This window comes from Amphichorda felina, assembly GCF_050947745.1.
Source record: "Amphichorda felina strain 45539 chromosome Unknown scaffold_4, whole genome shotgun sequence".
NCBI lineage: Eukaryota > Fungi > Ascomycota > Sordariomycetes > Hypocreales > Bionectriaceae > Amphichorda > Amphichorda felina.
The window spans coordinates 1,657,775-1,681,418 of record NW_028145046.1 but is presented as its reverse complement, the minus strand read 5'-3'; the positions used below and the strand labels follow the sequence as shown (position 1 = coordinate 1,681,418).

Here is a 23,644-nt window from a genome sequence, read left to right as displayed (position 1 = left end):
CTTCCAGCTCCTGATCAACTACCTGGGAGGGGAGCGAGCTGTCATCATTATGGCACATGGGAGGGCACCTGTCCATCACCTCTGGCCGCTCAACCATGTGCTTCCCAAGATCGATATATCCGACCCTCACACATTTCTCTCCATCAAGCGCGGCATCCTCCAGTACGCGTGGTTGAAGCCCATACTGGCGCTTGCAGCCATCATCATGAAGGCTACTGGGACATATCAGGAGGGATACATCGGGCCAACCTCCGGCTATCTGTGGAGCGGCATCATTTACAACATCAGTGTCACTCTGAGCTTGTACTCGCTTGGCCTGTTTTGGGTGTGCATGCACAATGATCTCACGCCGTTCCGACCAGTCCCCAAGTTCCTGTGCATTAAGCTCATCATCTTTGCGTCCTACTGGCAAGGTTTCTTCCTATCCATCATGGTGTGGCTGGGTGCGATCCCCGACAATGTCCAAGATTATACCCCGGATAATCTCGCTGCAGCCATCCAGGATGCCCTCATCTGCATTGAGATGCCCATCTTTGCCGTGGCCCATTGGTACGCCTTCTCTTGGCATGATTTTGCCGACAACAATATCTCCTCCGCGAGGATGCCCGTGGGCCATGCGTTTCGCGATGCATTTGGCATCCGCGATCTCATCGAAGACTCCAAGGAGACCTTCCGTGGAAACAACTACGGCTACCGCGTCTTCGACTCCGGTGACAAGGTCATGGCGCATGAGGACTCGAAGTCCCGCCTGGCTAGACTCCGCGAGGGTATGCGCTATGAACGAGGCGGCAAGGGCAAGTACTGGATCCCCAAGCCCGGGGAAATCAATTCGACAACCCCGCTCCTGGGGAACGGGGCGTCGAGCTCCAGCAACAACCGCCCGGATCAGATCAATGAGAATACCCATGGGACCTTTGACGAGCCTGAACTAGATACAGAGGAGGATGCCATGTATGACGCCGCGCGGGAGTTGGAGTATGGTGACTGGAACGTAAGTAACTATCTCGTCCACGGGCGCAAAGAGCATCAAATTAACAAGCCGCAAGTACCCTGTCATCACCGCCAGTGAGCCGCTAGGAGAGCGATACCTCTCTTCCGCTGGTAACTTTGGGGTGAGATCCCCCAAGTACCCGTCGCCAAAACCCAGGGCCCCTGCATCCCTTGCATCTGGGCGGCCCTATCCGCGACAGAGGCCCCAAGGACCAACTGATGCCGTGCCTGAGCCCGTTGTTGCAATCAGGAAGAAGATGAGCAAGAAGCAGAAGGCAAAGAAAGCCGTGGAGAAGCAGGTGTCCGACACGCCCAAGCCCCACTCGGAACCCGGGCCAGCGACCGCCCAGGAACCCCCTCCGCGTTCCCCTCAAGTCGTTGAGAGTCACCATGTGCAGGAAGACCCGGCCTGGGCTTCCGAGCCAGCCCAAGTCCGGGAAGAAGAAGATCACCATACGTCGGGATACCAAGTCCCCGACAGCGAGGAGTTCCGCAATGTATGGGGTGGGGACGAGCCATCTAGATAAGGTAGGAGTTTCAAGTCGCGTCTTGTTGTATATCAGATACCCACAAATTCGATTCGGTGTATTTTGGTGTAGCGGTTTACGGCATAGCACGGAATTGATGTTCCAAGAGTTTATTGTTGATACCGGATGAAACTACTCATAAGCATGGTTTCTTGGATGGTGGCAAACCCGGCTACTCGCTTTCACCGTTTGCCAGAGCTATCAACATCGCTGTGTCGCATTCATGTTGAATGAATGAAGCCCCCAGTGCCCTTAAGATTCCCCTCTCTTGAAAACCCTATGTAGCTGGAGCGAATTCCACGCCTTTTTATTTAGAGCTGGGTCTGGACCACGACAGTATGAGCTTTCGGGCCTCTTCCACATCCAGACTTCCTGGGCTGGGAGGAAGCTCGCCGGTGGTCCATCTCGAAGGTTTGTCTCCCAGAACGAACTCCAGAGTACCGCCCTCAGCGAAGATCTCGTCCCATCTGAGCCAGCTCCTATTCCATTCCTTTCCATTGACATTAAGAGACTGGACGTAGAAGGTGCCTTCATCGCCACCCCTTGTGGTGATTTCGAGCATCTTCCCATCGCCAAGGTCAATGGTCAGATCCGAGAACCATGGCGAGCCGATGAAGAAGATAGGCTGGCCGGTCATGGGAAAGAGGCCGATCATGCTCCAGAGCAGCCAAGACTCCATGGCTCCAGCATCGCTGTTTCCAGGCAGGCCGCCGGGGGTGGGGCTGTAGTATGACTTGGCAATATGGCGAGTACGCTTGACGGTGAGGTCTTGACGGTTGACGTAGCTATACAGGTAGGGTGTCAGGAAACTCGGCTGGTTGCCTGGGTTAAATATGGTGTTCCCAAAGGCTTCGTTACCTGGAACGATACCAGGGGTAAAAGTCATGTCAAGGCGGTCGATAAATCGCTCCGGGCCCCCAGAAAACGTGATAATGGTTTGCATGTCGTGGTGAGCGTTAAAGGAGTATTCCCAAGGCAATCCCTGGTAATAATAATCCGTCCAGTAGCACCCACCACAATCTAAAGGGTCTTGGGCTATCATGCCCTTCTCGGTTCGGGGACCAAGAAAACCACGGAAGCCTAGCGCCGTCATTTCATTGTTCCAGTGGTTGCGCCAATTGTGCGACTGGTTATAATATTTCAGGAACTCTAAGGATTTTCCAAGGCCCAACGCAACAATGGCAATGGAAAAGTCGTTGACGGAGCTAGCATCTTGTGAGAAAGTCTCCATGCATGATATGTAACACACGCGCGTATTAAGGATCAACTCACTACTCCACGGCTCTGCTGACGGACCGTCCAAAACGAGGCGTAATGTAACCGTGATTAAGCCAATCAGGAAGAGCACTTCTACCCTCCTTTGTAGAACCGCTGGGGTCCCGCGGGTCGTAGTTGTTCTTTGGCACTTCCTCGGCATTCTTCAGCATGGAGGAAAAGGCATCCTTCCAATTAATCTTGCCTCTGACCCCCTTAATGAAGGCGTCGGCAAACACATTATCACCGTTCGAGCCACCTTGTACTGCTCCGTTGTGTAGAGATGACCGGGCATCGGAAACCCAGCCATCATTGCGCCAGGTGTCAACTAGAGATCTGAGGAGCTCTTCATAGTGCTTGGGCTGCAAAACGTGGAAGAGAGGTGTCCAACTTCGGTACTGGTTGGGAAAAGGTGAGCAAGCTTTCGATATAGATTCCCAGACGGATATTCAAGCTTACAGTGTCCCAGAATGTTACGATGTCATCGTAGTAAGGTTCACTTGACTCCCATAAAGGGTTCTCGCCGGTCTTGTTCGTGGGGATCAGATGCATGAAGTAGAGCGCAGAGTAAAGCTGGTTGAGCTTGGTGACGTTGGTCTCCATGGTCGTTACCTTGCTGAATACCTGCGAGTTCCATACATCCCGCGTCCCTTTACGAATCTCTTCGAGGGATGTGCCCTCGGGGATTTCTGCATCGACATTGTGACAGGCCTGGTCGACAGAAATGAATGAAACCCCAACCCTCGAGATGACAGAAGTCTCTTCAAAGGTGAACAATGCTCCAAGCCTGGCTGAGTCAGACTCATGCGTAGGCTTATCCGATAACTCGACAAGTCTGTCCGACGTAAAGTCAGCACCGAGAAATGTCTTGTAAGATGAAGGAGTGTCGAAGTGCCCGCAGAAGTATACTGTCCATGGGCCAGCTCTGTTCCAGCCCTGGAACTGTTAGAGAAGAGTTATCTGTTGGCGCTGAATGATCCGGATACCTACATTGTCAAACGTCCCAAATCCAGTATAGTAAAGACTGTCCGAGTCGTGCTTGCGACGGACGGTTATGTTACCTCCGAGGAAATGTTGCTCCAACTGCTGGCCACGGTAAGACGCCAGAACATGAGAAACATCAACAAGAATGTTGAGAGACTCCTTCGTCTGGGGAAATGTGTACTTGTAAAGTCCAGCCTTATTAGTAGCGCCCATTTCCAAGGTGGTGCCAGAGCCCAAAGAAGCCTTGTAGTAGCCAACTTCGGTCACATCGGGGGCGGCACGGGTATCATTGACGGAATCACTCAACGGGTTCTTTACCAACCCAACGACAGGCATCTGCGAGATAACTCCATACTTGGGCGCGCCGCCAGTTCCACTCTGATGCATCATGGTAAAGCCTGTGAAGTTTCCAACCGGCTGGTAGCCAGAATACGCGTCAATCCCAGTGTACAAATCTGGGCCCAGCTTAACCATCCCCAAGGGACGAGCAACCCCAGGAAAGGTATTGCCATCATTGATCGACCCCGTCTGCATTTCAAGTCAGTAAAATGGTGTTCAGAATACTGAGGATTCACTCACGTCGGTTAATGCATAGCGAGACAGGTCATTGTCCTTTTGCACTGTCGTCATGGGACCGATAGGCACCGCAAGGGCCAGATTATACACGTTTGCCCACTTCATTATTGACAGTCGGACTTTCCAAAATGCCCCAGAATACTGTCTGGGTTGTATTTCAAAAAGGCCATAGCTGCGAGAATCGCAATGGCGAGTTCATTTCAAGGATGCGGGGTCAGGGGGTGTAGAATCGAGGGGTAAGCAAACCAACACTGCTGATCGATTCAGGAGGTCTATAGTAGAAGGGATAAAAGGAATGGATGACAGAAAGAATGTGATCACCCAACACCCCGGCTTGGAGCCGCCTCACTCTTATACATCCAAGGCAAAGATGGAGAGACGCATGTCCAGGTAAACAAGATGGGGGCGTCCATAATGCCTGCCGTATAAAGACCCCATGAATGAAGGAAAGAGCCTGAGTTCACCATTTTACCAAGATCGAAACTCCCTCCCCTTCCTCTTCCGTCTCTCTTTCCGCACTGCTTGTCGCGTTCCAAAGATCAGATGGCTGAGGTTCCACTACTAGTAGGTAATGATAAGCCAGCATCAGCCACACTGCCTGCCTCGTACAATCATTGTGCTTTGCCGGAGAACAAGCCGCCTCCCACGATGGTAGCACTTGCCGACCTTGGGTGGTGTGCGTGATCCAACGTGACTTTGGGTTCAGTGACCTGGAGCCTTCATGAGCTGCAAGGGCTTTGGCTCAAGCGAGACGCATGCCAGGCAACTTAAAAATACCAGAACACCTGGACATATCCGTAGATGCTGCGTAGGTAGGTCCAGCTCAGAATCAGAAGTTCAGAACACAACAGTGACCGCTTATCGGAGTGGAGACTTAGTTGACTCGGTGGGTGGAGCACGGCAAGGAGCGGGGCTTCCTGCCCGGGTGGATAGGGCCTGTACCGATGCAACCCGATTGGTGGGCGCGGAGCGGCAGAACCATCACCCGCGATCCAGGCGGTGTGAAGAATTTCGTCGGTGAGGGAGGGCAGAATCCCATTTTCCGAAGCCATCGTCAACAAACCCCCCAGCTGGGCCGGCTCAACGACGCGTAGTTTGCCCAATCAAGGATCCGGCGGCGGCTTCCCCGCGGCCTCGATTTTCAGAGCGTACTCGCAGCAGAGGCGGCAGGCCAAGCGCCTCGCTCCGTCGCTCCGCCGTGCGCAATGGGTCGAAAGCCGAACCCCCTCATCCTCGAGTACTTTGTCCGCGGGCCAAAACTCAACGACAACAGCAACCGATATCCCCACACCTGCAAGCAGTGTGGCGAGAACTTCCCCAAGGGACGCATAGATAGCCTGACCACCCATATCACCAAAAAATGCCCCGCCATCTCCGACTCGGATCGTATGCGAGCCTGCCTCGAGCTCCACGGCATCACCAATAGAGCCCACTCGGATCGCAACGGCGCCCAGCGCAATGCCCACGCCAATGCCCAAGCTGCGCAACTACAGAATCTCCCGCAAGGCTGGAGTGCTCTTGAGACTCTTGCTGAGGCGTCGCGCCAGGTCGACCTTAATGAGAACAACCGGGTCGTCCAGAAGGGCCAGGATGGCTCTAGCCCCGCCAACCCCGCCAATGGCGAATTCACCGCCGACCGTTTCGAGGTTCAGGAACAATTCACCTTGGACAACCCCCCAGTGACGTATGATGGCCGACTTCCAAATGGGAAGAAGGGTAAGTCTTTTCCTTTTTTTGCCCTTTTTGCCTTCCTTTCCTTTATTCTCCCCCTGGACTCCTATCTAACCGCCTCTATCCAGACCCAACCCCTCCCCCAACCGATATGACCCCGGAGGAACGGCTTCAAGCGTTGCTTCCCGGAGGAACGTCCTCCCCCGATGTGTCGAATATCTCCGTTGCAGTTGCTGCGACTGCGCGCCTGAACCCATCTTTCCTCGACCCACAGCTTGTCAATGGCGACGCCGCCGTGGCCTCCTCTCCACCTCCAGAAGGAACACCCAGCCCTCATGTTGCCGCCATCTCTGCTGTGGAGCCCAACGTTACTCAACCTTGGGGCGAGATGACATACCTTGCAAATGCCCCGCCGGGTCCTATTCTGACTGAGACGCCAATTGCCCCCATGCCCTTGAATCGGGGCGGGATGCGAATGGACACAAGCGACGGGTCCATAAATGGCAAGCCTCGTCACTCCAGAGCCAGATTTACACCGGCGCGCCGGAAGGAGGTGCAAGAGGTTCGGAAGATAGGCGCTTGTATCCGGTGCCGAATATTGCGCAAAAATTGCGGCAAGGGGGATCCTTGTGACACCTGTCGCAAAGTCCTGGCCCCGCGTGTGTGGCGCACAGGATGTGTTCGAACTCGCTTGCATGAGCAACTCGACCTGTATTCGGCGGGTGTCCAAGTGGTCCTATCACAGAATAGGATCAACCTCCTCAAGGACCAACTTCAGCCCATTAACAATGGGACTGTCATTCAGGTGTCTCATTTCCCAGAGACTGATATCCATATCAGTGCACCGACCCTGGTAGCTATGTTAGGTCCCAGCGAGAGTCAGGCCGCTGCTAGAGAGAGCAAGGAGCCGTTCCAGCAAGTTGTCATGATTGACCAGGATACAGAGGATATCCCTGATAAGATTGAGAAGTATATGCGCGATGCACTACCTCTTCTCATCGACCGCGAGTCCTCTAACTTTATGCGTATCACTCTGGAAACTGCTAAGCAACGGCTGGAAGAGGAAGAAGATGAGTTGCTGAGGAAGGCCCTTGAGCTATGGGGCTTGGTAGAGATCATCGACCGTGAGAGACAGTGGACATTTCTGGAGAAGCCTGGGGCAGAGGGAGAACAGCCGCGGTGGATTAAGGAGCCACAGAGTGGCAATGATGCGGACATCTATACCATGATCTGCATGCAGCTAAACGCTGCGGCGGAGCGCAAGGCCAATAACACTTCCAAAGCTCTCCTTAGCCTCATGCACCGCCTTCTCCAGGATAGCAAGACTAAGATCGACTTCAAGATGTTCCTCACAGCTTTGATATTCCTCAACTGCGTGGAAAAGTCGACCTGGGCTTTCAAGGCGTGGGAACAGGATCACCTTCGGCCAGGGTGGCCCCTCGAGCGCGATCCGAGTGCCTTCACCCAGCAAGGGAGCAATTTGGCAAGCCTGCTTAGGATGCTTCTTGCTATCCGCAAGGCCCTTCCGCAGACTGCGCGGAGTGAGGACGGCAAGCTGGTTGCCAAGGATCAGGACCCCCAAGTGGTCACGTTCTTCGAGAGCCTTGATCTAGACTGTATGTGGATATGTATAATCCAGCCTACGGTTTCAAAGCTGACATGAAATTCTTAGATGACTCGGTGGAATCCCGACAAAAGGATACCCAGTTCTCGCCCGTCGACTCTCGATCCCTCGAACTCGCCTTCTGTTCCCACCTACTACTCCCTAATCCTGTCAACTAATCAAACGGAATGACCACAATGCTAGTGGAGGTGTGATGCTCAGAGCTCTACCTGCCCTAGAACCATGGATCTCCTTTAATGCATAATGAATGAACGCATATACGACACGAGTAGCTGACACCTTGACGATAATAATGCACGATACGGCGTTTGCGGATGGTATAATGAATGGCTTCCCTCGGCCCGGCTCGGCTAGATTGAGGAATTGAGGAATTGCCAAGTCGAGAAGGGACGAAAAGCCGAATAGAAAAATGGCGAAAGATGTGTATGCGGACGGCGTTCCAGTACAAGGTTTTATAAAGAAAGATGATACCTCGCGGTTCTCATATTGCTTCGAACAAACTGGCTGGATCACATCCTTCACTTTATATTCACTGTGATACACCATCCTACTATGATTGCGACATGGATGGTCTATGAAAATTCAGAGATTTAAGGCCTACCGGATAAGAGCACCGCTACATAAATCTAGAGGTCCATTCTTCTAACCCGAGGTCCCTGACAAGCCACTGTTTGTCCTACTTGTCCCATGGCCTGGCCTTTTGGGCTTCTTGAAGCACGCAAACTCGTTTTTGCTCGCCTCGCGCAGTTTCTTGAGCACACTGCGCATCTCGGGCAGCTCGCTCTGCAACCGCGCCCGTGCGTCATTATCTGTGCGGCTGTCGAGCTCCTGGTAGATCTGGCCTTGGAGCTCCGACGCGCGGTCGGTGGTGTAGTGGCTCAGGGTCTGCGCGACAAACTCCACATCCAACGTGGCCTGCATGAGGGCCTGGAGTGGGTAGCGCGGGCGCTTCCGGAAGGCGTCGAGGAGCTGGACTGAAGTCTGCTCGAGCAGAAAGGAGAGGACTTGCGATGTGAGGGAGGATGCCGTTGTGGAGACCTGCGAGTGGACTAGGACGAGAGTGAGGAGTGCTTCGTAGATGTATGGTTTAGCCGCCGACGGGCGCTGGCCTGGAGGAGGGACCCAGTCATCAGCGGCGATACCGGCTTGGATGGTATCCCTGAGCTTCTCAATGGACTTTTTGGTGTAGGACTGGAACAGCCGGGCATCAATCTGGCCGAGTACGTCCCTTATTGTCTTGGATTCGTCAGTCAGCTTGACGGAGAAGGCATTCTCAAACTGCGAGTTCAGGCTCGGAACAACTTGTGATCGAAGAGCCTGGAGGTTGCTGAGAGTCAGGAGCATTCGAATGTTCTGCAGCATGTCAGTCTGTGTGTCTCGTGTGTATGGAGGTTCCCAGGATATTCTTACACGATCACCGGCATCCAGGGTGCTCCTGCTGAGAAGCGTCTCGGCGTTTGGCGCCGCTGTTGACCATTCGCCCTCGGTTGACCACTCGTCGTCCGTTTTTTTTACAGACCGCTCGGCGTTCTCGACCATCCCACTGAGAGCCTTATACAGAGTGGTCACATACTGGCTTCGAACCATCTGCAGCAGTTTTGTAGGGGGAGGCAGGACGATGTCTCCAGCACCGGGTTTTGACATAGCCTCCGAGATATACAGTATCTTCTGCATCCCCAGGAGCAGTGTTCCCTCAAATGCGGAGAAGCTGGAAGGCATCCGTGTCACGTCACCTAGCTCCGCGGATCGCTGCCAATCCTCCACATATTTGATGTTCTCGGCATCGCGGTTCCAGGCCGCGCAAAGTGCGGTCACACAGCGTTCTCGGGAGGCGCCCACAAGCGCTTTCAGCCTCTCCACCACTTGACCATCGCCAGAAGCGACTGGCCCAATGCTGGCCATGTCCGAAGCTCCAGACCCAACTAGAGCTAGCATCTTAGAAAGGTAGTAGACGCCGCTGAGGGAGTTGGACCATGGCGGCCAAAACGCAAGCTTCTCCCATGTTTCGCCCCTTTTAGGCGATGGTGGTGGTGGGTTATTTGAGTCAAAGTTGAAGCGAGGATCCCTACGGCCTGTTGGGCTCAGTGCGCTTGAGCCAGGGGTCGTTGGAGACGGTGAGTTGGGAGTTGGTGGTAATGGCGAGAAGAGCATCGAGATGTCCTCCGGGGGAGGGCCGGTAAAGAAGGAATAGACGTGCTCCCGGATAGCTTCGACTAATTCCACTGTGCCTTTCCTTAGGTCTTCAATCACCTTCTCTGATAAGTGATGATGAATCTGAGATTCGCCGTTGTAGCCTGTCGGCAGGTTTTTCTGCACCTTGCCGTCGATAAAGCCCTGGACTGTCTGCCAGAACTCGACCACTTCCCCCAAAATGCCCGAAGAAGATAAGAGGTTTGACAGGAATCCAAGAATCTTGTCCCACAGCTCAAGGACATCCGCCGAGTCACCAGACGTCGGCTTCTCCTCTGTCGTTTGCCGTGCCAAGGACCGCAGGTGGGTGGCTATAGCATGAGGCGTCGGCTTCTCCCCACTAGCCAGCCTTCGCCGCAGCACCTCAATCTCGACCTTAGAACGATCCGCCATCGCTAGAATCCTGCCTTTCAAGTGGTCATACCGACTCAAAAGCCAGACCCAGACTGGGTTGTCGCCAACGCCAAGTTCCAACAGAAGGCTTATCAAGTCCATGTGCTGGTCCTGTCCTCGACCAGCCGCCACGTCGGATTTTGTGACAGTGTTCAAGGATATCAGTCTCTTCCAGAGTTCTCTCTTAAAGTTCTGGATCTGCTGGTCAACGTCGTGCCACATCCGCCCTGCCAGCAGGATCTGATATAGCTGAGGCTCCTCAGGAGGCTCTCCTCGTAGACTCTCCACCATCTTGCGCGCCGAATCTGCGAATGTTCTCGCCCGATTGTACTCCTCCACCAGTGTCTCGTAATCCTTCCTCTTGATACTATCTGCTATCGTAGAGCTCAGCTCTACATAATCTTTGAATCGATTGAGTTGAGCAGAGACAATCTTGAGATTCTCCTCCTTCTCTCGGCCACCGAGAGCAGGACCCCAAACGTCCTCCGCCTTGGCTGATACATCCAGCAATGGAGCCTTGATTCCCATCACGCCGTACTCGCTCTCCTTTGCCAATGCATTCTTCTTACGACTGTCGCCCATGGGAGAAGTCAGAGGATTATTCAGACCATTCCCGCTAATGCTATTGCGGTAGCTGCTCCGACTGGCGTGTCGGGAGTGAGTGCGCGTCCGAGACTGGGGAGGCTCGACTCCACGATATTTCATCTCCTTATACACGTTGTCGATAGTGGCCTTAGCCTTGACGAAGCGCTCAAAGTTGGACTCGACAAGGACCTTTAGTGATGCCGATTTCTGGTCGATCGAATGAGATAGGAAGTCCAAGCCTTTGAGCAAGGTCCCAGTATCGGCCGTCGCATGCACCTGAGAGAGAAATAGAGCGGGAGAGAAGGTTGTCGAAGATAGTAGGAATCGGTTGCCTAGCCTGAGATTAGTCCCTGTTATAAGGTAAACGTGATAGTCTAGACATACGCAATCGGGCGTCGTCCTGTACGGGCAACCCTAGCGACTTCAAGAGTCGGACAACACTGTCCGTCGACCCCAGTGGATCGGGTTCATCTTTCTGCACCAAGTTTCCCATCCCTCCTTTGCCGCTCTCTGAGTTAGGGATGTAGCTGCTCCTGCGGTCGCCTGCTGCCCTTTCCAGTGCCTGGTACCGGGATTTACGACGTTGGAGCTTAGAGGATGATCCATCTTCTTCGCCCGAGGATTCGTCGCCATTTTCATTCTTTTCCTCAGGCCATTCGGATGGGAATGGTGTCGACAGCTGGTAGAAATCCAGGACCGTACGATCGTAGTCAGCCATGGCGCGGGCTGTCGACTATGTCAGGCGCATGCTCTGTTCGTTGCGAAGGCGTAGCCAATGGGCGAGGATGCCGTTCAGCGGGAGCTAATAACAGTTCTATATCCTGGGGCGGGCCGTAATCATGTAGTACTATGAATGGCCAACAGGTCTCCGAGTTGCAAAGGCGCACAATGTAGCAAGAGGCTTGCCCAAGCTTCCTAGTGGAACGAGGACAGCTTAGGTCGGAGGTGAGGCCAGACACAACCGACCCACCACCGCACGCATGCATCAGCCACCTAGAAGTTGAGCCACAATATCCAGCCACATCAAGCCACATCCCAATTCCAGGATTTTCTCGGACGTTACCAGCGGATTTCCGACGGCTCCGAGCTAAACCGCGCACCAAAGAGCAAAAACAGCAGGAGCAACGCCGGGCGCCACAGTCGTAGCTGGCGGCGCGTGGCTTGGCGCAGAATATCGGCGGCTCCATTCTCGCCCGCGCTGTGCCGAACTCCATCTCCAAAAACTTTCGACTCCTCCTCCGCGTGCATCCGCCAATTTTTGTCGTGGTTTGCGGTCTTGTACATTCTAATTTGGCCTACTCCTCTCAAGCCAGACTGCACAAATCCGTCGAAATGCTGAGCGTGCGAGCATTTTCCAGCCCTCTTCCCAGGCAATGCCTGCGCGCGGCGCCTCGCGCTGCCGCCACCTGGTCTCTCTCGGTATAGATACACCGGACACGATTACCAGAAGTAGAACGCGATTGTTGACCAAAATTTCCCCCACAGGCCCAGCGTTTCTACTCGAGCGCCAACGAGCGAGTTGCCAAGTACGACGGCTGCAAGGACTCTAAGGTGCGCAGTTTTCTGGGCAATTGGTTGTTGTCGACGCCTCCGTCGCTGGCATGGTCGAGATAAAATCACTCAGGCAGCGACGGGGGAAACCACAACAATCAAACCAACGACAATCTTGACTCCGACGCTGACAATGGAGGCAACAGGGCAACTATCTCGTCAGCTTGATTGAAGGTGACGGTATCGGCCCCGAGATTGCTGTCTCCGTCAAGGACATCTTCGCCGCCGCCAAGGTTCGTCTCTCTGAGCAGGCTTTCTAAGTTTGCGCGCGTGCCCGCTAACATACGTCCCAAGACCCCCATCACCTGGGAATCGATCGACGTGACGCCCATTCTGAAGGATGGCAAGACTGCCATCCCCGATGACGCCATTACCAGCATCAAGAAGAACAAGATCGCCCTCAAGGGTCCCCTTGCTGTATGTCGACATCCGACGAACCCGCAAGCAAACAAGCAAGTTCTAACACTCTCCAGACCCCCGTCGGCAAGGGCCACGTCTCCCTCAACCTGACTCTTCGTCGTACCTTCAACCTCTTCGCCAACCTGCGCCCGTGCCGCTCGGTCGCCGGTTTCAAGACCCCCTACGACGGTGTCGACACTGTCCTCATCCGCGAGAACACCGAGGGCGAGTACTCGGGTATCGAGCACGTCGTCGTTGACGGTGTCGTCCAGAGCATTAAGCTCATCACCCGCGAAGCCAGCGAGCGCGTCCTGCGCTTCGCTTTCCAGCACGCCGAGGCCATTGGCCGCAAGAAGGTCCGCGTCGTGCACAAGGCCACCATTATGAAGATGTCGGACGGTCTCTTCCTCAACGTCGCTAAGCAGGTCGCTAAGGACTTCCCCAACATTGAGTTTGACGCCGAGCTCCTCGACAACACCTGCCTCAAGATGGTCACCGACCCCAACCCCTACAACGACAAGGTCCTGGTCATGCCCAACCTGTACGGTGATATTCTGTCCGACATGTGCGCTGGCCTCATCGGCGGTCTCGGTCTTACTCCCTCTGGCAACATCGGTGATGAGTGCTCCATCTTCGAGGCCGTCCACGGCTCCGCCCCCGACATTGAGGGCAAGGGCCTGGCCAACCCCACTGCCCTTCTCCTCAGCTCTATCATGATGCTGCGTCACATGAGCCTCAATGAGCACGCCAACCGCATTGAGAAGGCTATCTTCGACACTCTCGCCGAGGGCAAGGCCCTGACTGGCGATCTCGGTGGCAAGGCCAAGACTCACGAGTATGCCAATGCCATCATTTCTAAGCTGTAAAAAAACAAAGAAGATACGGTATTACGCCCCCGAAACACCTCACATTATCACCGGGGTTCAACCATTATCATTTTCCCTATGTACATCGCAACGCGGAGAAGGGGGAGAGAGACGGGTGACCGGGTTATCATTTTCACCCCGACAATTGGGGATTATGTACCAGTTATAACGGCGCTATGAAGATAAACTGAGACGAGAAAGTATATGGAAAAGAGGCATTTTAAATGAATGCCAGGCTTTGTGCGGTAGAGTGTTTGAGGATGTGGCCTGCCCGGAGCACCCATATTAAAGTTATCGTGATATGATACTATAAAAGTCTCATACGCACGTAACCAATGGTCCGTCACCTTTGGTGAGACAAATACTTCGCATCAATATGAATATCCATTTGAACATCTGTACCTATTCTTGAATGAAGTCCTGGGAAATGTGACGAGACTAAATACCATCATCCCAGCAAATGCTGCTCTGCACGAGCTATGTTGCGTTGCTGTCGACAAGGCTATGGGAGGAGCCTTGCAACCAAGCCTTCTTGACAGCACCGGGATTATACCCGCTGCCTTGTCGATTGGGACGGTAAGGCAGAAAGCGGCAAGGTCTGGTCTTCTCTGCGAAGCGTGCCCATTTCCAATCGTCAGGGGAGCGGCATTCGCCAAGCTGATGATAAGCGTCGATATTCACCTTCCACGTGTCGCCGGGGTCGGTTTTCGAGATGGTGATGTCGTAATCGAGGAGGCACAAGGCGCACGACCCGGGGGAGTTGGTGCATGATACCAGTTCATCTCTGCTCGAGGCATCACAAGGTCGACATAGAAGTTCGGGGATGGCCTGGTGATAGATGGACGAGTTGAGTAAGAAGGGAAGGTGCTCGCACAAGCGAAAGTCGCGGTGGCCGGTGCAACGACGGAATGCGGGGACGTCGGCATTCGCGATGGTGAATGTATAAGTTCGGAGAAGGAAGAGTTCGTCCTTGATGATATTGGCCGATGTCCAGCACTGGATGGTGGTCATCTCTCGTTGGGATTCATGTTGGATGCAAAGATTCTTGAGAGGGATCCCATGCTCGGGTCCATAGAAGTGACGGTTCATGGCGAGCCGAACATGATGATAGCCCAGGTCGTATGAGTTGCCCATAGGGGTGAATCTTTCCCTCATACCGCAGATATAGCCCACTGACTTCTCAGTATCCTCTTTCTTTGAATGTGGACCGTAGTACTGCTTATATATGTGCTGCTTGTTGCACCTTTGACAGTAGTAGAACCCATCGCCCCAAGGGTCCCGCTCAAGGTTTATGAGGAGCTTCTTCTTATCCTCGCCCTCGAGTCTATACCGCGTCTTTGGAAAGCCAGCACTATAAAGCGCGCGGCAGGACAAAGAGAGTGCATGGACTGAGGGTGTATCAAGATAGTCGGATAGAAGGAAAAGAATATCGAAAGGGAGATCGAGGATGCTTGTTTCCCTTGTCGAAATATCCGGCGGTGGCGTCTCAGGCATCAGTTTCAGAATGTGCCCCATTGGGGACACGGGTAAATCTGAGACGTGTCTCATATTGCTCTAACAGTAACCACTGTTTAAATGTTGCTGCCAGCGGACGAGGACAGGATGATGAAAATGGGAAGAAAGATATGTGGGGAATGACCAATGTGAAAATGTATCAGCCAGGTAAAAGCAAGGATGGACCTTGATCCTGAAGTGGGACTTGATGCTTGTTGATGACCCAAGGGCCCATTGAATCCTTGACGTTTCGAACCGTCAGACCCGACTAACTGGTCTTCTTGGTCTCTGGTGGACTTCTTTGATGGTGTGCGAGGGCGGGGTCCCAGCCAATCCAACCGGGAATCTGCACCAGCTGGTAAAGTTGACTAGGTGGGCACTAGGTACTGATCGCATCAAGCCAAGCCAGGAAACCGGCCACCTTGGCAACTGATAGCTCAATTGCAGGGCCTAGACAACGCCGCTTTGACTTACAATGCCTTGGATGAGTCGTGAGATAGTATTAGATGACCTTCGTTAGATCAATTCGACGACGTCGTCTTGTAACTTAGATATGTTTTTGCGCCCTGGCATCAGCGTAGTCTCCGGACCAGGCGCTAGGCTGCCCTGGTCATCATAGTTTTGTAGACAGGAGGGGCCAAATGAGGTCAAGCAGGAGAGTTAAGGTAATTATGGAAGAGAGGTCGAACAAGTTGAAAAGCAACTTGAAAAAGCCCAATCCAATCTCTCCGAAGCTCCACCAATCCACCAACCTCGTGACCCGCCTCGGCGCATCACGCATCAAGGGTCCTTCCTGCAAGCCTCTGCTCTGTCCCACCTATAACCGACCGGGGCTCCTACCCGGTCATCCGTCCCCGCTTATTGCCGTTTACAGCGACTGCTGATTTGCTCGAGAGTCGAGACCTTGGTCGTTGTCTCCTGGCCTTGGAAGTTGCAACTGCTCGCTCGACATCGACGACTCCAGACGAAGGAGCAGGAGTGAATCACCACACCCACCTATCTTAGTCTTGCCTAAGTAGCTACTACTAGGTAGGTAGGTAGGTATGTAGTGAGACAGCGAGTAGACCGCCGTCTCTTACTCCCGACATCCCGCTTCGGCGACTTATCACACACACAAGGCTCTTCAACCAAACAACTTCACCCGTTGAACGTGACTTGATCAACTTGTATAATATTGCATTTGTACACCATACAGTAACATACCCTAGGAACCTTTGATATTGAGCGTCTCCGTAGCCCTATCCAATTTCCCTATCGAGTCGTGAAGCCGCGTGCGCCGATTCCCTCATTACCTGTTCCTTGCCTTTTTCTGGGAGGCTACCCAGCATAAATACCGTTGATAACATTTCACAGAGGATACCAAACCTCCTACCTACTCCCGCTGGTTTCGATTCCAAGCCGTGTTCGTGTCGTGAAAATTTTGTCCCGTACTGAATGTAGTTTCTCAGAGGCATCCGCTGCGGATCCCCTTGTCGAAAATCTTGACGCCCCAGACATCGCAGAATTGCATAGGCCCGACCGTCTTAAACCGCAGCCTCGTGCCGTCGTAGTCATAGTCGTCACTGTCGCTTTCGCTCTCTGAGCTGAGGGGGATAGATGGCAGCACCGGATAAGTATCATGCAACCCGACCAACGCCGGCGCCTTGCCCTTGGCCGACTTCTTCTTCTTCTTCTTGCGCTCGCGCTGGAGTTTTTCCTCTGCCGATGACGTCTGCACGACGCGATCCACCCTGTCATCTTCCATTGCTATCCACTCCAGTTTGCCGTGTGGGTTATGTGACAGATTGTCGACAATGAACCGCAAAATTTCCCGCATGACCCATATGCACGTGTCGTTATTCTTGAATCGCAGAATGTGGAGCGCTCGAAGCTTGGGGAGTTCCGGCAAATACTGCATGAAGGCGTGCTGGTATCTGGTTAGCGTATTCTGATGCTTATCTCGAGGTCTCACGAATACTCACCACTGCCTGAATGTTCAGGCTAATAGCCAATTCTTCCAGCTGCTTCCCCCGCGTGCACATATACACCATGGCCTTCTCGTTAGCGTCCCAGCTAGAGCTCGATGATGACTCGTCCTTGATCATGAGACGCTTCAGGGTGGGCATATGTTTCGTTAGCACCACCCTGCGTATCTGATCCATCGTGTTGCTTGACCGCGGTGCAAAGCTTTCCGGCTTGCTCTTGGCGCTGCGCTCCAGCATAAAAAGGTCGTGCAGCTCTTCCAGTTGCGACATACAGGTCAAGAACGCGTCGGAAACGTTGTCCGTGAACACTTTTCGCAGCGGCAAAGGCTGGACTTTGTTTTCCTTAGAAAGTAGTGTCCATACGGGGGCTTGGTTCCCCACGTTGAGAAGAGTCAGCTGCTTGAGGGAGCGCAGATCAACTGCCCGCGATAGTACAGATGCCTTGACAGGAATGAGATGGATGCTCAGTGTCTCCAGGGCAAATCCCCGGGTCTCCTTCAAATAATCAAGAACCTTGCGTTGGAATATCTTTGCATCAATTCCACTAGACTCCTGAACCAATCCCCTCGCCTGAGACCTGTTGTAGGCGTCGAGCTGATTCCCAATATCTGCGATGGTATGCTCAAATGCCTGTATTTTCTGCTCAAGGGTTGTTATCTCTTCCAGCTGGGCCGACGATCCTTCCGTACGCAATATACGTATCCGTTCCTTGAAGAATTCAATGCGGCTCTGCAGGAAATTGACGTTGGCTATCAAGCGATGGTCGTGCGTTGCGTTATCCGTTAGTGTAGGTACAAGCTGCCCCGTTGACACCGGCAAATCCCCAATGTTGGACACGGGGGGCTGATGCAAGGATTTGGGGAGCTCCGACCCAGCTACTCTTTCGGCCGCAGGGTCTTCTTGGGTGGATTTTGCATCAGGGGGCTGATCATCAAACTCCTCTCCACCATCATTTGGGGTGTCGACGTGTTCCATGTCGATCTCGTCAAGTGCATCATCCTGGGTACAGCTACCTGCAGCATTTAATACTGCTGATATTGTCGAGTTCTCTATATTGCTGGAGTTCCCCACGCTGGCATCGTTGGAAACGCCTTGGGGTTGGGTTGCTCCCAAGCTTGAGCTTCCTGTTTCTTGCCCACCTCCATTGACACCCAGTGACTCGGCGCCACCGTTACCATTGGTGTTCTGTTCTTTGTTTTGCTGCGAAGTTGTGGAATCCACGTACTTCCTGGCCGCTTTTTCTATCGTCTCTAGAATTTCTTGGTGAGACGGTGTCCGTTCACCCGTTCTGAATACAACTGTCATCAGTTGATCAGATACAGATCGGAGGGAGTTAATGAATTGCTGGTGAGCATTTTGGTCCTTCGTGCTGAGTTTCTCTTCGGGAGACTCGTTGTCCGAAGGCTGAACAACAGGCGCTTTCTCGCTCTTCACCTTCTTGCCAGGCAGATGTGGAATCTCGACATCGAATATGCGGCCGAGAAGAGCTTCTTGAATTTTTCTCTCCTCTTGAGCACGGAATGTTTTTGCAGGGCCAGTGCCGTTTTGGTTGTTGTTCTGGGTCGTCGGCACTACCTGGAACTCGTCCTCGACGTCGGAGTCATCTGGATCGGAATCGGGAGGAGGCTTTCGCGCTTGAGAGGCAAGGGAGTCCGACAGAGACAGTTTCAAGTTATTGAGTGTGGACGCTGAGTTCTGAATGCAGGTCTTTAGCTCGGATACAATATCAAGGTCGTCAATATCGAGTATAGACAGGCTCCTAAGCCCCTGGAACCCGGACAGCGTCGCAGGCTCTCTGGAGGGGGATCCCCGCCTAGAAAGCTTGCTTTTCGGTAGCGACTTGGACGGCGGAACAAGCGCGGGTGGCGGACCACTAGGGAGAGGAGATATATTTGAGGTGAGTGGTAGCGATATTGTAGATGGTATTGCCGGCGGTGGCAAGGTAGGCGGGCCGTCGGTCCAGAGCACGGGAGGATTTCCAACTTGCGAGTCCCCGTTCACAGGTAGAGGAGGTGGTGGAGCATAGTAGGATTCTCCGGCCTGCAAACGAATGTGCAGCTTCCTCAGAGAAGGGATCCGGTGCAGCTCGCGATACACCTGTCTACTCAGCTCCACACGTATATTCCACTTAAAGGTCTCGAGCGATTTGGCCTTCTTCAACGTCAAGTAAAGGAGCGTGTTGAGGAACTTGCCACAGCTAGAGCTGTAGAGGTAGGATTGATATGAGAGCTCCCCCTTGACACCGGCGCTCAGGGTGTCCATAGATAGGTCTCGGAGGTGCTTGGTGTAGTTGTAGTCGCTGGTGGTGAAGGTGTCCAGGCCGCCTGCGAGGCCGTCGATAGGCGAATCAGAGTATTGGTCATCGTCGTCGGGGAAGATGATGTGAAAGCTCCTGTAAAGTTGGGCGGAGGCCAGCTCATGAAAATGCTTAGAGACAAGGGCAATACAGATGAGGTCAGTCTGGGAACACTGGAATCGAGTCAGCTTGGCGCCATGACAGCATAATGTGGAGGAGGGGCAGACGAACATGGGAAATGACTTCCCGCTGCGTTTCTATGGGCAAGTCAAGAAAGGTCAGCTTATCCCCAACTGGAGCCGCGGTGGCCTCATCCCCGGCAGCCTCCGCTGCCATGATGTACAGTGCCGTCAACTGTCACCCGCTCAGGTTCCAGCGACGACGGTGGTCGAGGTTAGGGCGAGGTTTCTCGGCGTTGTTCTTGGTGATGACGACCGAAGGATCCGTGGGCGAATGTTGAGCAGTAGGTAGATGTGCGCAGCTCTGATATTCTCTGATGTGCTCTGTCGGTGGGGGCAGATGGCATCGGTTTGCTGCGGTCGCAAAGGGTAGCTTAGTCGGTCCTGTACTCGTAGTTGATGGATCCAAGGTACCATGGTGGTTGGTGGTTGGCGGGGGGCGGGTCACGATCTGCCGGGTAAGTTAGGTGGTGGTTGGTGGTTGGTTGGGTGGCGGGGTCCAAGCTCCAACTGCTCCAACAAACCGCCCAAGGTTTCTGGGGTTAGGTGGGCAAGTGGGCTTCCCACTCCACTGTTGCCAGCTGGTGCCTGCACTAATATGTATGTTAATATGCCAGTTGAATGCACTCTAATACTTCATACACCCTCAAGACCCTATCAATCAACTCTAGAGGCAATTCCACTACTAGTCAAAGCTGAAAGATCTTAGGAAAGGGTGTTTTTTATTTCGCAGCATGGGCGCATCTTGTAGGACTGCGAAACATTGTGCTGCGATTCGTGCATGTGATGCTGTTAGGGCGGCCATATTTATGAACAGCATAAGACAAGTTATGCAGCAATTCCGAGTCCAGAAAGACGCTGATTTAGTACACACAATATCATGTTAATCAGTACACCGGGTGTCGATAAATTGTGGTGAGCTGTGATCAGAGATTCAGAGAGTCGGGTTCAGTACTACTACGTACGAGTTACTACGTACGACTAGCAAGGTATGACGTGCAGCTTGGACCTCGTATACATGAGTATTCGCACGGCACCCGGGTGCTTTTTAATGAACTGGCCAGTCACTTATTCATGATATTACCTACTACCTATTGGTGATAATATGTTTTATTCCTACTTATCCGTACTTATCCGTACTTATCCCAGAATATCACTGTGTATCCGTACTAATACTACTTCGACTATTCGTATTAGGTAAGGTAATAGGCGTCAATGCCTTATGGATCCCAAGGTTCCAGTTCCTTGGCAGAATCCTTGGAAGTTGAAACACTGTCATTAGCTGATATCTGTCGCTCGTATTTTTTTATTGTGACAACACGAATCTGCTTCATTTTGAAACAAGCCCTGCTTGCTCATCTCCACAAAACTTTTGTCGAGACTCTGCACCCACGTCCATAGCATTATTATTGAATGAGCCTCAGTCTCCGCCTACATGAGGCGGCGAGGCCTCAGCGCATCCAAGCTCGATGCCGGGCCTGCATGTTGAGCCGAGCTTGGCATTCCGGTACTTGTCTTGTTGAAGAGCACAGCGCCATATATTCGAAATTCGTATTACCATTAGAGTCTTGTGGTTCTAACATTCCATGTACTACGCACAGGTACAGTGCTATTTACTTTGCAGTAACAGTCAAAGCGAGAGGCACGGAGGGCAGCAATCCCGCCGCCACCGTGGCTTGAGTCTTGGGCCAATGGTGTTAAAAATAGTCCAGTCCATGCCAGTTGGCCCAGTGGGGGCAGCATTGACTCCAAAGCCTCCCTTAAGCCTGGGTCGCTACAGGTTCACCGGCGGTGCCGGTTGGTCCACGGCCCACCACCACAACGTTGTTCTGAAACCTCATGGGCCACGCAGGCATTCACGTGACTGCGATGCGCCTGTACCTGATGAGCCACCTCCTGAAGCGACCAATTTCGCTCCAGTGGAACATTCCAATCCTTCATTATCTCAACCTCACCGTCATCCCCGACGTTTTCCTATTGCTCCTCATTGTTCGAACGGGCTGCTACACTCTTTTGCACTCCGTCACTCATTCAGTCCCCGACAGACATTTCTACACATTCGTTATCTGCTTCGTTCATCAAACCACGCTCTTTCTAGCACCGTCGAGTACAACGACACCAACATGCGTTTTACGACGACCCTCGCCGCCGGCGCTCTCGCCGCTAGTGCCTCTGCCTTTGATCCCCAGAACTACCTGGGCTTCAACACCGGAGCCATGCTTGCCGATGACTCTGCCAAGTTCAAGGAGGATTTCGTGGCCGAGTTCGAGACTGCCGCCGCCCTTCAGGGTGCCCCCGGCAAGTTCAACGCAGCTCGTCTGTACACCAACATCCAAGCCTACTCGCAGGACGACCCCATCGAGGCTTTTGAGGCCGCCGTTGAGACCAAGACGAAGCTGCTCCTCGGCGTCTGGGCTTCGGGCACCAACAATATTGACAAGGAGATCAGCGCCCTAAAGAAGGCCGTGGAGCAGCACGGCAGCAAGCTGACTGACCTTGTCATTGGTATCAACATTGGCAGCGAGGATCTGTACCGTGTTTCCGTCACTGGTATCAAGAACAAGTCTGGTCCCGGCAACTCGCCAGACGCCATCGTTGGCTTCATCGACGACTGGAAGAAGGCTTTCAAGGACACTGCCCTTGCCAAGATCCCCATCGGCCACGCCGACACCTGGGATGCCTGGCAAAACACGACCAACAAGGCCGTCATTGATGCCATTGACTTCGTTGCTGTCCACGAATACCCCTACTACGAGAACGACAAGGGCAACGACATCCAGAACGCTGGCTCCCTCTTCGACCGCGCGTACCAGATCGCCCTCGACGCCGCCGGCGACAAGCCCGTGTGGGTCACCGAGACTGGCTGGCCCTACGTCGGCCCTGACTGGGACGAGGCCGAGGCCAGCGTCAAGAACGCCAAGAAGTACTGGGACGAGGTCGGCTGCCGCAAGCTCTTCAACAAGGTCCCTACCTTCTGGTACACGCTCCGTGACTCGAACTCGGCCAACAAGATGAAGTTCGCTATCACCGAGAATCTCTCGACCAAGCCCCTTTTTGATCTCAGCTGCCCCACTCACTTCGACACCCCCGACTCTACCAGCACCGCCGAGGTTGCTAAGCCTACCAAGACCAGCGGCTCGCAGGCCACCACCATGACCACCGCTGGGTCTAGCAGCACCTCCGAGCCTACCTCTGACGGCTCTGACGGCTCTGACGGCGATAAGAGCGACGAGAGCGACAAGAGCGACGAGAGCGACGAGAGCGACGAGACCCCTGCCCAGGATGGCGCTGGTTCTGAGAAGCCCGCCACCAAGGACGACGATGAGGGTGCCGCCAACTCTGTGAAGATCAGCGCCTTTGGCATGCTCGCTGCCATTGGCGGTGCGCTGGCTCTCTTCTAAGCAGGAGGCTATGCATCAGAATCTTTTGACAATATTGACTGGTTGAGTTGGCTTTTGTGCTTATAGCCTGACTTCTAGATTTGATTTAGGTGGACAGGCTTGGGATAGAGTTTCTGGCTGTATAGAGTTGTAATCATGCACCATGTGGCGCGAATATACACACCATCATCTGTAAACAGCCCCGTATCTTTCTCGTGAATACCATAACCTGCATATCCGTACTGTGTGCTTGTAAGTTGCGAGTCTACGGATAGACGGCGTAGTCATAGGGCCCTGTCTTAACACTGTCTTAATCTTTGCTCTTTAGCGCCTAGGTCAAGCGTGCGGGCGTGTCTTCAGGGGGTTGTGACTAGCATCCAGGCAATTACAGCCATGGATCATCCCATTCTTCCCCGCCAACCTCCAACCAACAAGTTCCATGCCAAGGCCCAAGGCAGATGCGGGGCTCCACTTTCAGGGCTGCGCCTCGAACCCAGCATGAGATCAATCCATCCACTGGATCCTTCTGCTATGAATAGTCTGCGAGACCCAACAGTTATTTTCGATAATGGGATAATATTGCCTTGCCACTCTTTCTTGGCCTTAACATCTCTGAGCCACCCGCACCTTGCCTCATATCCCCCCGCCATGTTCACTCTATAAACTCTCCCACCAACCTTACTTATTCGTTCGAGGCCGCGTAAGACTGTTCCTGTGGGCT

General features: G+C 53.4%; 6 protein-coding genes across 6 annotated transcripts; 3 read left to right on the top strand and 3 right to left on the bottom strand.

Annotated features, from left to right (window-relative positions):
• Positions 1–1,824: 1,824 nt before the first annotated feature.
• ACO1O0_004299 (uncharacterized protein) lies at positions 1,825–4,436 on the bottom strand (the record flags this gene model as incomplete). The annotated part of the gene is made up of 5 exons (XM_083193739.1): positions 1,825–2,722; positions 2,790–3,169; positions 3,231–3,707; positions 3,762–4,283; positions 4,335–4,436. 5 exons carry the CDS (start codon positions 4,434–4,436, stop codon positions 1,825–1,827), a joined length of 2,379 nt encoding a protein of 792 aa, XP_083050687.1.
• A 1,100-nt stretch (positions 4,437–5,536) lies between these two features.
• Positions 5,537–7,784, top strand: ACO1O0_004298 (uncharacterized protein; the record flags this gene model as incomplete). The annotated part of the gene is made up of 3 exons (XM_083193738.1): positions 5,537–6,047; positions 6,131–7,618; positions 7,675–7,784. 3 exons carry the CDS (start codon positions 5,537–5,539, stop codon positions 7,782–7,784), a joined length of 2,109 nt encoding a protein of 702 aa, XP_083050686.1.
• Positions 7,785–8,268: 484 nt separating this feature from the next.
• Positions 8,269–11,512, bottom strand: SEC5 (exocyst subunit SEC5; the record flags this gene model as incomplete). Its single annotated transcript, XM_083193737.1, has 3 exons — positions 8,269–8,979; positions 9,037–11,126; positions 11,179–11,512. 3 exons carry the CDS (start codon positions 11,510–11,512, stop codon positions 8,269–8,271), a joined length of 3,135 nt encoding a protein of 1,044 aa, XP_083050685.1.
• Positions 11,513–12,126: 614 nt separating this feature from the next.
• Positions 12,127–13,610, top strand: IDH2 (isocitrate dehydrogenase (NAD(+)) IDH2; the record flags this gene model as incomplete). Its single annotated transcript, XM_083193736.1, has 5 exons — positions 12,127–12,135; positions 12,280–12,345; positions 12,492–12,578; positions 12,640–12,762; positions 12,819–13,610. The coding sequence occupies 5 exons, from the start codon at positions 12,127–12,129 to the stop codon at positions 13,608–13,610; spliced, it is 1,077 nt and encodes a 358-aa protein (XP_083050684.1).
• A 2,938-nt stretch (positions 13,611–16,548) lies between these two features.
• ACO1O0_004295 (uncharacterized protein) lies at positions 16,549–19,700 on the bottom strand (the record flags this gene model as incomplete). The annotated part of the gene is made up of 3 exons (XM_083193735.1): positions 16,549–17,010; positions 17,066–19,537; positions 19,596–19,700. 3 exons carry the CDS (start codon positions 19,698–19,700, stop codon positions 16,549–16,551), a joined length of 3,039 nt encoding a protein of 1,012 aa, XP_083050683.1.
• A 1,966-nt stretch (positions 19,701–21,666) lies between these two features.
• Positions 21,667–22,944, top strand: ACO1O0_004294 (glycoside hydrolase superfamily; the record flags this gene model as incomplete). Its single annotated transcript, XM_083193734.1, has 1 exon — positions 21,667–22,944. One exon carries the CDS (start codon positions 21,667–21,669, stop codon positions 22,942–22,944), a length of 1,278 nt encoding a protein of 425 aa, XP_083050682.1.
• Between the last annotated feature and the right edge of the window lie 700 nt (positions 22,945–23,644).